We start from the raw sequence: 12,243 nt of genomic DNA, 5'->3' as shown, positions 1-12,243 counted from the left end.
CAACGGCATGAATCTGATTCAGAAGAAGAGCAACTTATGTCCATATCGAAACTAGCCACCACGGGGGCAACTACACCCCGTACGGTTCGACTGGTGAAATCGAAGGGCATGAGGTCCTCATACTGGTGGATTCAGGGAGCTCCCATAGTTTTATTAGCGAGGCAGTGGCAGAAAAGATGGTGGGACAAGTGTTGCCAATGGATCCCGTGTCAGTCGAGATCGCGGATGGGGGTGTGCTCAAATGTTCTGGGATCGTACCACAGTGCAAGTGGCAGACTCAAGGGTACAAATTCAACACGGATGTTCGTGTCTTATCATTGGGATGCTATGATATGGTAGTTGGAATTGACTGGTTGGAACAATGTGGACCAATGTTTGTCGACTGGACAGCCAAGACATTGCAATTCGACCAGGCCGGACAGCAAGTTGTGCTAAAAGGGTTGCAACCACAAGTCAAACAAGTGCAATAGGCTACCCTGTCGCAGCTCATGGAGATGGAACATGGCAACTCAATCGTGCATATTGTGATGGTTTGTGTAGCAGAACAGCAAGAAGGGGGTGATCCGGTGCCTCATGCGATACAACACATACTCGATGACTTTCAGTCGGTGTTTGCAGAACCGACCAGTCTGCTCGAGCACAGAGAGTGGGATCACGCCATTCCCCTCATTGCAGGTGCAAACCCTATCAACATGCGTCCGTACAGATACACACCAGAGCAAAAAGACGAAATCGAAGCACAAGTCAGAGAGATGCTTCGCCTGGGGCTTATTGTACCCAGCAACAGTGCCTTTTCTTCCCCAGTGCTGCTAGTCAAGAAGAAGGACCAGACGTGGAGGTTCTGTGTCGATTTCAGGCACTTGAATGCAATCACAATCAAAAGCACTTACCCAATGCCGATCATAGATGAGATTGTCGGATCCAAGTGGTTCTCGAAGCTGTATCTACGTGCAAGATATCACCAGACCAGACTGCGCCCATAAGACGAACATAAAACAGCCTTCAAAACGCATTTGGGTCACTATCAGTTTCGAGTGATGCCATCTGGATTGGCTTATGCGCCTGTCACGTTTCAGGGGGGCATGCATATTGTACTCGCTCCCGTGCTACGCCATGGTGAGCTTGTCTTCATGGACGATATCCTAGTTCACATGGAGGAGTTAGAGGCGCACAAGAGGTTGCTGCGTCAGGTCCTTGAGCTACTACATCAGCACGGACTCAAAGCCAAGATGTCCAAATGCACCTTTGCGCAGAGAAAAATCAGTTACTTGGGGCATATTATCAGCGAACAAGGGGTTGCCACAGACCACACCAAAATCCGGACTGTGCAGCAGTGGCCTGTTCCAACCAATACCAAAGAACTCGGGGGTTTCTTAGGGCTAGCCGGGTACTACAAAAATTTTGTGCGCTCATTTGGCGTGATCAGCAAGCTGCTTACCAATCAGCTCAGGAAGAATACTCTATTTGTGTGGACACCAGAAGCCAAGAAAGCTTTTGTCGCTCTCAAGCAAGCGATGATCGAGGCTCCGGTACTGACGCTGCCCAACTTTCAGCAGCAGTTCATGGTGGAGACAGATGCAAGTGCCACGGGCATCGGAGCAGTTCTGATGCAGAACAACCACCCAGTGGCCTACTTAAGTAAAGCCCTAGCCCCTCATAACATGGGACTGACGGCCTACGAAAAAGAATGGCTGGCTCTCCTTTTGGCAGTGGATCACTGGCGGCCCTACCTCCAGCACGCAGAATTTGTAGTGCGGACAGATCAAAAGAGCTTGCTCAACTTAACAGATCAGAGACTTAACATGCCAATACAGCAGCGAGCGTCTACCAAACTGATTGGACTGTAGTTTACTATTCAGTATAAAGCAGGGCTGACCAACAGAGCCGCGAACGCGCTATCTCATCGCGCACCTGGACAGGAAACATAACTGGCAGCAATCTGAATTTGTAAGCCCACTTGGCTAGAAGCGATCAAACGAAGCTATCAGCAGGATGCCGCAGCTACCCAGCACATGACAAGACTGGCATTAGCCCCGGACAGCAAACCAGGGTTCTCCTTGCAAGACGGAATTCTGAAGTTTCATGGATGTGTGTGGATTGGTAATGACACTGAAGTACAGCAGAACCTGATCAGAACACTGCACTCCAGTGTGGCAGGTGGGCACTCGGGCTTCCATGCTACCTACAACCGAGTCAAGCGGCTCTTCGCGTGGCAGGGGATGAAACAACAAGTCAAAACCATGGTTCGCGAATGCATGATGTGTCAACAGGCGAAGACAGAGAAGATATCACCTGTTGGGTTGCTTCAACCGCTTCCCATCCCCAAGAAGCCATGGGCTGTCATATCCATGGATTTCATCGAAGCTTTGCCGCGCTCGGGTGGGCATGACACCATTCTTGTCGTGGTGGACAAGTTCTCCAAGTACGCTCACTTTGTGCCACTGTCCCATCCATTCACCGCCTTGCAAGTGGCCAAACTTTTTATGCGTGAGATCTTTCGGCTTCATGGATTGCCGTTGGCAATCATCTCGGATCGGGACAAGATATTCACGAGCAACATTTGGCAAGAGCTGTTTCGCCTCTGCAAAACTGACATCCGGCTCAGCTCCTCATACCACCCGCAGACGGACGGACAGACCGAGAGGGTCAATCATTGTCTGGAAAGTTACCTTCGATGTGCAGTTCACTCTTGTCCTGGCAATTGGTCCAAATGTCTGGCTCTAGCAGAATACTGGTACAATACCTCGTTCCATTCGGCTCTCGGACGCACACCATTCGAAGTAATCTATGGACATCTTCCCAGAGAATTCGGGATTGCGCAGGTGGATGAGTGTGCTGTACCAGACTTGCAGCGTGGTTGCAAGAGCGAGAAATCATGGTGCAGCACTTGCAACAACATCTCAAGAAAGCGCAAGACCGAATGAAGGCTCAGGCAGACAAAAAATGCACTGACAGGGAATTCCAGGTGGGGGATGCATTGCAGCTGAAACTTCAACCATTCATCCAATCGTCAGTGGCTCAACGTCCGCACCAGAAGTTGGCATTTCGTTACTTTGGACCATACCGAGTCATTGCGCGTGTGGGTGCGGTTGCATACAAGCTGCAGTTGCTACCGTCAAGCAAGATTCACAATGTGGTGCACGTGTCCCAGTTGAAGAAGGCGGGATAAGCTGTGGTTCCAGTAAGTGATACTTTACCCCCTGACAATGCTATTCTGCAAGCGGAGCATGAACCGGAGTCCATCCTGGAAGAGAAGCTGGTTCGTGTGGGAGGCAGATCAAAACTGCGTCTCCGTATCAAGTGGGGCAACCTGCCTGACATGCTATCGACATGGGAGGATCCAGAGCTTCTTCAACTACGTTTCCCGCGGTCTCCGCCTTAGGGAGAAGGCGGCTCTCAAGTGGGGGGGGGGGGACTGTCACGGCCGCTGGCGTGACCCCACTGGTCAGCGACACGACTACACCAAAGGGCCATGACGAAGCAGAGCGAAGGACTGGCGGTCCTGAGCTGGGCTGACCAGTGGACCGAGCGAGAGGGCCTAGTGAGTGGTGTGGGTGGTGAGACCTGCGTGCCTGGCTTTATAGCGTGTTGGCCGAGTCGATGAGAGGCATCGAGAATTATTGTAAACGAATCTAAAGAGAAACGAAGCTGGCCTTCGTCCTCCTCGGCCGATCCCCTTTCCCCTTCCTTCCTCTCCTCCTCCGCTCCAACCCTAGATTGAGGCCCATAACAACACTCTCTCACCACCTAGAGAAAAGAAGTACCAACATGCCATACTGTAGAATAATGTAGTACACGCAGTCACCGACATAGAAAACTTCACAAATACATAACTACGGGTTCGATTAGCAGGTGACGCTGAATCACACCGCCGATGGCGGGCCAAAACACCACACATTAGAAATAAAAAGAAACACAATCCATCATCTCCCGCACTTGCCAAACCAAATGCTCCCTCGGTTCCAAAGTATAAGGTGTGTTAGTATTTTGAAAAGTTAAATTTCCTTAACTTTGATCAAGTTCAAAGCCAAGAATATTGACATCGACAACACTAAATAATATGAAATAAAAATGCATTTCATGATGAATCCGATGGTGCTAATTTGATATTATGTATATTGATATATTTCTCTGTAAATTTTGTCAAACTTAAAAGAGGTTTGCCGTTTCAAAATATAGTACACAGTCTATTTTGAAACGGAGGGAGTAAAAGAAATTATAAGAAGGGCGCCCAACTTTCCACTCCACGTGTGAAATCTGACTGATTTGCTAAAATAGAATTGCTAAGACTACCCACAATGGGAATAACATAGATGATAACATCACACTTATCTAGACAAAATAGATGATGTTGCATGTAATTAATGAAGAAAGAGAGGCATGTGATAACATAACTAGTTACAATAACATCACACATATCAAAAAAATATGTGTCTACAACCTAATAAATGAAGTGACGCATGACACAACACATATGTTACTACCCACTGTGGAAATACTAGTAACATAGACTAGTAACATATGCATGGTACTACTCTAAATTACTTCCAACTGTGACTAGTGTAAGCGATGCGCGTATCTGCAGATATCACGTGTCCAAATTAAATATGAGATCGATCTGGCTGGCCTGGTAAAGGTCCAATTTTTTTACTGCCACCAACCAACCAAATCAGTACTCACTGTCCAGCCTGCAGCTAGCAACAAACCTGCTACTCCCCAGACAAGCGCGATGCCGTCGCCGTCCGTGGTGCGCGTGGTGTCGTCGCGCACGGTGGCGCCGCCGCCGCGCCCGCGCGAGCGCATCCCGCTAACCTCCTGGGACGCCGCCATGCTCTCCGCCAACTACATCCAGAAGGGCCTCCTCTTCCGCAGACCCTCTTCCTCGGCATCCGCCCTCTCCACCGCCGCCGGCGTCGTCGACCACCTCGCCGCGGCCCTCGGCGACGCGCTTGTCTACTACTACCCCGTCGCCGGGCGCTGCGCCACGGAGCAGCACAGGGACCAACTTACCGGCGCCGTCGTTGGCTGCTCCGTCCACATCGACTGCGACGGCCAGGGCGTGGAGGTCGTGCACGCCGTCGCCCACGGCGTGGCCATGGCGGACGTCGTCCCGCCCGACGCCGACGTGCCGCGCGACGTGCTGGCGCAGTTCTTCCAGCTCGCCGACGCCGTCAACTACGGCGGCCGCGAGCAGCCGCTGCTCGCCGTCCAGGTGACCGACCTCGCCGACGGGGTGTTCGTCGGCTTCGCCTACAACCACGCGCTCTCCGACGGCACCGCCTTCTGGGACCTCGTCAACAGCTGGGCGGCCCTCGCGCGCGCCAGGCTCGGCCTCGCCCCGGCGCCCCCGACGCCGAGGCCCTCGTTCGAGCGCTGGTCGCCGGACGGCGGCGCGGCGGGGCCGGCCGTGCTGCCGTGCGCCGACGCGTCGGAGCTCGTCGAGCGGGCGGCCCCGCTGGCGTTGCGCGAGCGGATGCTGCACTTCTCGGCGGACTCGCTGGCGGCGCTCAAGGAGCGCGCGTGGGAGGAGCTCCTGGCCGCTGGGGACGCGGCCGGCGCCGCCGCGGTGACGCGGTTCCAGGCGCTGTCCTCGCTCCTCTGGCGCTGCATCACCCGCGCGCGGCGGCTGGCGCCGGAGCAGGAGACCGTGTGCCGCGCCGCCATCGACAACCGCGGGCGGCTGCGGCCGGAGCTGCCCAGGGAGTACTTCGGCAACGCCATCTACGCCATCGGGACGGAGCCGGCGCGCGCCGCGGGCCTCCTGGAGCGCGGGCACGGGTGGGCGGCGGCGGCCGTGGGGCGGGCCGTGGCGGCGCACACGGACGCGGCCATCAGGGCGCGCGTGGCGGCGTGGACGGCCAAGCCCATGGTGTACACGCATCGCTTCTTCGACCCGACCGGGACCATGATGGGCAGCTCGCCGCGGTTCGACATGTACGGCTGCGACTTCGGGTGGGGGAGGCCCGTGGCGGCGCGCAGCGGCCGGGCCAACAAGTTCGACGGCAAGACGTCGCTGTACCCCGGCCGGGAGGGCGGCGGGAGCATCGACGCAGAGCTCACGCTCACGCCCGACAACATGGCGGCGCTCGAGGAGATTGAGGAGTTATGGGCTGCCGTGACCCCGGACACGCCGGAGAAGAAGCCTTGAATCTTCCTTGCATGTTACCACTCTGGTCTGCTACTCTATTTTTTTTCTAAAAGCTTCGATCATTTTTTTATTCATAGCATGATTATCAGAAATAATAAAAGTTATATTCAGATCCGTAGACCACCCCTAAAGCAACGCAGTGGAAAAACTTTCGATCTATTCATGGCACAATCATCAGAAATAATAAAAGTCATATCCAAATTTATAGACCACCCAGCTACGATTATTAAGCAAGTCTACACGCGCTCTGGTCATCTACTCTACTCCCCCCGTTCCAAATTACTCGTCGCAGAAATGAATGTATTTAGAACTAAAATACATCTATATATATCCATACCTGCGACAAATAATTCGAAACGGAGGAAGTACTTGCTAAATATTACTCCCGAAGTAGTGCACATGGTAACCAACATCTAGACGCGCTGGTTTCTTTTCACACAACACAATGCGAAGTTCGTTTTCGAGCAAGACGCCTTTTAGCCCCTTCCAAGCACCAGACAAGCACATGGACAAAATCAATACAGCAGGGCTAGCAAAATTTCCCCAGAGAAACAAGCCTTGAATAAGCACCTCATTTCAATTCATATTGGAAGCAGTAAAGCAGGTTTTATTTTACAGGTCTGTGACATGTGTACTATACATGATTTACATAATAATTACATTCGAAACACGCCATATTTCGTGTCTTCTGGAACCGGCTTGGCGGAAGCAGAGAGGCAAAGGCTTAGAACCCGTCTGGTATCTGCGGGATCTATGATCCCATCGTCCCAAAGCCTAGCGGTCGAGTAATACGGGCTTCCTTCTTTGTCATAGGCCTCGACGACTTTGGCTTTGAAGGCTTCTTCATCATCCTTGGTCCACTGCATAACAAAGAAAGTCTCATCTTATACCAGTACTTGTCTTATGTTTACTGAATCCAATAAATGATGCACTATACCTCCACTCCTTGCCTTTTCCTGTTGTTCTTCTCTATTTGAGCAAGAACACCAGCTGCCTGAAATGGTTCAAGAGAAAGATGTGTTAAGACCAGTGGTAGCTTGGCTCTTGTTTGAGGCTTAACATATCCATAAGAAACCAGTGCAAATATGTTCACGTGTACAAGAACATGATCGATATATGCTACCGCAGTTTCCGTTTTAATGTCCAGTGCACATGGCTAGGAGATACAAAAAACTAAATAGCCTTTTGATGGACTGAAAGCTTTGCTTTGCTCTCATAGTGGTATTCCGCCGTTCTGCTTTTGTTTTGCCTGGTTGCGCCTCACGAAGAAGTTTCTAACAACCGTGCATAATGTTTCTGCAACAAAGTGTAGCATGGTGGCTACTTTTATTTGCAGCTGAGTAACACCTGAGATTCTTTACATTTTGGACTACTAATGCTGCCTAATAACCTATGTCCCTAGGCTTCAAGGGAATTGATACCAAGAGTTACATTTGTGACATCCTTCGCCAGGTAATGATACTAGTAAAATAGTAAGACAATTTGTAGCCAATGACAGGTCCAAAGGTCTTACCTGAATGCCACCCATAACAGATATCCTAGCAGTTGGCCACATGAACAAAAAATTCGGGCTGTATGCACGTCCACACATTCCATAATTCCCAGCACCAAAACTTCCACCGACAATTATGGTAATTTTAGGAACCTGTGCAGAAATATAGATATATAGGGTCATTCTATTCATATAATTTTATAGAATATTAGATGTAGATAAAAATACAGGGCTGGCTATAGATTCCATAATAGCATGTTGTCCCAAGCAAGTTGGGGTAGGCTAGATATGAAACCCAACGAGAACATATGAAAAACCAAAAGGCGAAAGAGAGAAAAAGGAACAGAAAACAAATAGACAAAAGTGCTACTCTGCTCTACTCATGATATGTCATGTGGCATGCTGCGTAAATGCGGAAGAAAGCAAGACTAGGCCGCTACTTTACTAAGGCCAAGAATGGGAAACACTAGAAATGTCTGACCTTTGAACAGGAAACTGCCATAACCATTTTTGCCCCAGCTTTCGCAATTCCACTTGCTTCAGATTTCGACCCAACCTATTAAACATTGTCACTGCAAAAGGTTAGAAGGCTCGTACTCCAAAATAAAACCAACTGTTATGTTCAAACTTTAGTATCCCTGACCAACTATTTAGTATGTATGCAGTTCATATTGTTGGACTGTAAAAGATTTTCTCATCCCCAGAAGCTATCTTGTGTGGTTAGAGTTCTTAGGGGTCTTTCCCCTGTACAACCAATGTCGGACTATTCCAACAATCTGTCCCTTCACTCATTTGTACCCCAATTTGCCCCTTTACTGTAGATGGGCGGTCTCTGTGCAGTGGCAGTGCTAGACTTATGACCTTGTGATGTCACCAACCAAACTTTTGATGATTGGATGAATAAACAAAATTATGAGTGTTTTCCAATTTCCACCAGTTCTGATGTTAGTTGACATCACAAACTGTGTGTAGCCGCCACTGTATGTGGCTGACATGTCCCTTCAAAATGCATGTATGGTCCCTTCAAAATACATGGATGGTCCCTCAGGCACCCACGGTCCATTTGGCCTTCAAACACCAGACTCCATCATGCCAGATATGCTGGAACCATGCTTTCTGTTGTTGTTGGCACCATGCTTTCATAACAACTGTTGGGTCATAAAGGGTCTTTTCACCGTCAAAAGCCAACTTGTGAGTTGAGGGGCGTTCGCAATCTCAATTAGGTCACTTCATTATGACCATGATTTATTTATTTTTGAACCGGGCTAAACCACTTCCCAATGAAATGACGGAAATACAAAGTTCTGTAGATGAATAGGAGGCGGGAAAGGACAATATTTTGAACATAAACTGAAATGAAAGAATGAACTGAAAAGCAAAGACGATGCCATACCATGAATCCAGAAATATTTTGAAGGAATATCAAAGGAATATTGCGTTGAGCACACAACTCAATGAAGTGGGTACCCTTTAGTGCCGACTCGGTAAATAAAATGCCATTGTTTCCAATAATTCCAACTGGCTGCCCACATATCCTTGCAAAACCAGTCACTAGTGTCTGCGTAAATGCAAATGAAACAGATTTGAGTTGCACAACGCACAATACAGAATGCAAAGAATAATCAAACATAAGAGAAATCCTTACTGTTCCGTACAATTTTTTGAATTCATCAAATTCACTTCCATCGACTATACGAGCTATTATTGAGCGGATATCAAAAGATTGCTTCGTATCAGCTGGTGCAATTGAGCGAAGTTCCTGTACATCATACAATGGTTCTTGGTAATCACAAGCAGAATTGTGTATACTTGCTTCTTTAGCGGCCAAATGGAGGTTCTTCACAATGTTCCTTCCCAGCGCAAGACCATGGCGTTCATCTATTGCAATTTACAGTGCAAAACATGTCTAAGTCGCAACAACATCCAACTAATATGTATAGAAACAAAATGATAAATAAGAGGGCCATCTATGGTTTAAGATAGAAACATCCAATGAGTGACAATATAATGCAAAGTATCAGGGTATGGAAACTATTTGCATGATCAAATATATCAGGGAAGAAACAAACAAGGGTCTGGAAACTATTTGCATGGTCAAATAAATCAGGGCAGAAACAAACAATACTCCCCAATCTCCATAGAATGCTCACTGCTCAGAGACGACATCTAATAAGTTACTCCCTTTGTAAACTAATATAAGATCGTTTAGATTACTAAAGTAGTGATCTAAACACTCTAATATTAGTTTACGGAGGGAGTACTTGTTAATACTTCTTTTTTTGGAACTGCCAAGCTGGCGTGTACCACCGTGGATGTAGAACATGGAAAAAGAAATAATAACGGAAAGAAGCAGAACTTTTACACTAAAAGCTTGCCGGAAATGCATCTTTTAAGAAATTAAGCAGACGATCCTCCAGTCATTATATCTAAAAGAGCAGTAATCAAGTCATATTATACAGCAATTTATGTTAAAATATACCTTGTGCAAAATGATCAGAGACTCCTGATATTTTACAATGCACTGATGCTCCACCAAGGTCCTCAGCAGATATCTCCTCCCCTGTAGCAGCCTGCAGAACTGGCCATTTAGACTTGGACATGTAATTTAGATATTTGTCAAGATTGTGGGCAGAAAATACTAACCTTTACAAGGGGTGGACCAGCTAGAAATATTGTTCCATTTCCTTTAACTATTATACTCTCATCAGCCATTGCAGGAATATAAGCCCCGCCAGCAGTACAAGAACCTAAAACTACTGCAATCTGAGGAATACCATCTGCAGACATCTTAGCCTGATTGTAGAATATTCGACCAAAATTATCACGGTCGGGGAAGACTTCTGCCTGCTTGGGAAGATTAGCACCTCCACTGTCAACAAGATATATGCAGGGCAATTTACATTCAGAAGCAATTTCCTGCGCCCGCAGATGCTTTTTGACGGTGATAGGATAGTATGTACCCCCCTTTGTAGTTGGGTCATTTGCCACGAACATGCATAGTCGTCCATGAACAGGTCCTATGCCAGTAATTATGCCCCCTGATGGTAATGCTTCCTCATAAACATCAGATCCTGCAAGCTTTATTGCGAAAAGTACCATCAGCAGCTCATAGTCCACAACAAGTTGGACAAGTATGAAAACATTTGTTTCTATTCTGAAGCATCCTACCAGATAACAATATGGGTTGGAAGACAATGGTGTTCTGGTCAATTATTTCACATAAACGAATATCGTACTGAGACTTGCATCCAGTGTCTTTTCTGATGTACTGTAATAGTTAGTGCATTCGTGACATCCATGCTGCTCTATTAAATTAAGGTATTTAGGAAATCAGGATGCGTCCTTAAAATAGAGGTGCGTGTTCCTGAAAAATAAATACAAGATTACTCTAAAAAATAGAGAAACGGGAATGCATTTTTGAAAGGCGCGGGGTGAAAAACTCGTCCCGTTTTCCTCAAACGAAAATGGCAACTACTAAGAAATCTTTCACTTCATTCAGAGCTGCAGGGTGAGAAATTCAGTCCCATTTTTCGGGAATGAAAATGGTAACTAGTCCAATCGCCAGACTAGCGAGAATAACTAGGATAAGCAGACCAACATGGAGTACAATTTCCTTAACGCCGTTGCTTGATAAAACTGATCACCGGAGGAAAAGGGGCCTGTCTCGCTGATGAGTGATGGCCGACCTGAGAGAGCTCGAGGAAGGAGGCCCCCGGGTCGAGCAGGCGGTCGATGCGGTCCCTGGGGAGCAGCTTTCCCCGCCCCTCGTTCCGCTTCACCGCCCCCGCGCCTCCGCCGCCCAGAACCTGCAGCGGCAGCGCCCTCCGTTTCGTCAGGAGAGAGAGAGGGAGGAAGGGGTCGGGCCAAGGAAGGGGAGAGGCCGTCAGCACGTTGGCACGCACCTGGGAGACGCGGGAGCGCAGGTCGGAGAGGAGGCCGCCGACGGCGGCGGCGTTGCGGGCGTAGGCGTCGGAGCTCCGGTCGAGCGCGTCGGGCAGGACTGAGGAGGAGGCTGCCGCCGAGGAGCGGTAGGCTGCGGCAGCGGCGGCGAGGGTGCTGCCTGGGCGGGGCCGCCGTGCGGCCAGTCGACTGAGCATCTCCGGCGGACGACGATGATGGATGCGCCGGTGGGGAGTGGAGTGAGCAGTCCGTGTCAGAGTGTGCGATGCCTCTCTGTATACTGGCGGAGGAACACTCCCGCACGGAAGCTCATCTCCAGAGTGTTTTTTTCCACGGGAGCCTCGTGCGCGTCTGCTCTGATGCCATGCTGCGTTGGCAGACAGATGTGGATAAGGACCCCTGCAGACTTGATTGACGACCATGATGGCAGTGAGCCTTGATTTCTACTCCCTCGGTCTCATGATGTAAAACGTTTTTTTATATTAGTGTAGTTTTAAAAAATATTTTATATTATGAGATGGATGGAGTAATTTATTAAATTCTTAAATATTGTTTTCTTTGAAATTTCATAGTTTATGCCTTTTTTTATACCATTACAATTACACCAGTGCATGAATGACTTCCGATATTGAGCGTTAGATGGACCAATCCGACGGTTGGGAGTTGACGAATCCGAGTACTACTAGCCGCTAGATACTCTATT

The 12,243-nt window shown here is 48.7% G+C and overlaps 2 protein-coding genes across 2 annotated transcripts; one reads left to right on the top strand and one right to left on the bottom strand.

Annotated features, from left to right (window-relative positions):
- Nucleotides 1–4,542: 4,542 nt before the first annotated feature.
- Nucleotides 4,543–6,271, top strand: LOC119331024 (uncharacterized acetyltransferase At3g50280-like). Its single transcript, XM_037604191.1, has one exon. The coding sequence runs from the start codon at nucleotides 4,730–4,732 to the stop codon at nucleotides 6,146–6,148; it is 1,419 nt and encodes a 472-aa protein (XP_037460088.1). The 5' UTR covers nucleotides 4,543–4,729; the 3' UTR covers nucleotides 6,149–6,271.
- Nucleotides 6,272–6,706: 435 nt separating this feature from the next.
- On the bottom strand, nucleotides 6,707–11,737 carry LOC119329052 (methylcrotonoyl-CoA carboxylase beta chain, mitochondrial-like). The gene is made up of 10 exons (XM_037602039.1): nucleotides 11,543–11,737; nucleotides 11,327–11,446; nucleotides 10,284–10,718; nucleotides 10,120–10,210; nucleotides 9,286–9,518; nucleotides 9,034–9,198; nucleotides 8,122–8,196; nucleotides 7,662–7,793; nucleotides 7,086–7,142; nucleotides 6,707–7,008 (listed from the first exon to the last, which is right to left on the bottom strand). The coding sequence occupies exons 1-10, from the start codon at nucleotides 11,735–11,737 to the stop codon at nucleotides 6,805–6,807; spliced, it is 1,707 nt and encodes a 568-aa protein (XP_037457936.1). The 3' UTR covers nucleotides 6,707–6,804.
- Between the last annotated feature and the right edge of the window lie 506 nt (nucleotides 11,738–12,243).

The sequence above is a fragment of the Triticum dicoccoides genome, chromosome 7A, assembly GCF_002162155.2.
Source record: "Triticum dicoccoides isolate Atlit2015 ecotype Zavitan chromosome 7A, WEW_v2.0, whole genome shotgun sequence".
Lineage (NCBI taxonomy): Eukaryota > Viridiplantae > Streptophyta > Magnoliopsida > Poales > Poaceae > Triticum > Triticum dicoccoides.
This window is presented reverse-complemented; position numbering and strand designations above follow the sequence as displayed.

What these genes read in the sequence shown, in the direction of transcription:
- LOC119331024 (XM_037604191.1), top strand. Translation starts at nt 4,730, where the DNA reads ATGCCGTCGCCGTCCGTGGTGCGCGTGGTGTCGTCGCGCACGGTGGCG.
- LOC119329052 (XM_037602039.1), bottom strand. Translation starts at nt 11,737, where the DNA reads ATGCTCAGTCGACTGGCCGCACGGCGGCCCCGCCCAGGCAGCACCCTC. An exon ending in AAAATATTTCTGGATTCATG is followed by an intron (nt 8,197 to 9,033) that starts GTATGGCATCGT and finishes AATGTTTAATAG; the next exon opens with GTTGGGTCGAAATCTGAAGC. An exon ending in CTGTTATGGGTGGCATTCAG is followed by an intron (nt 7,143 to 7,661) that starts GTAAGACCTTTG and finishes GAACCATTTCAG; the next exon opens with GCAGCTGGTGTTCTTGCTCA.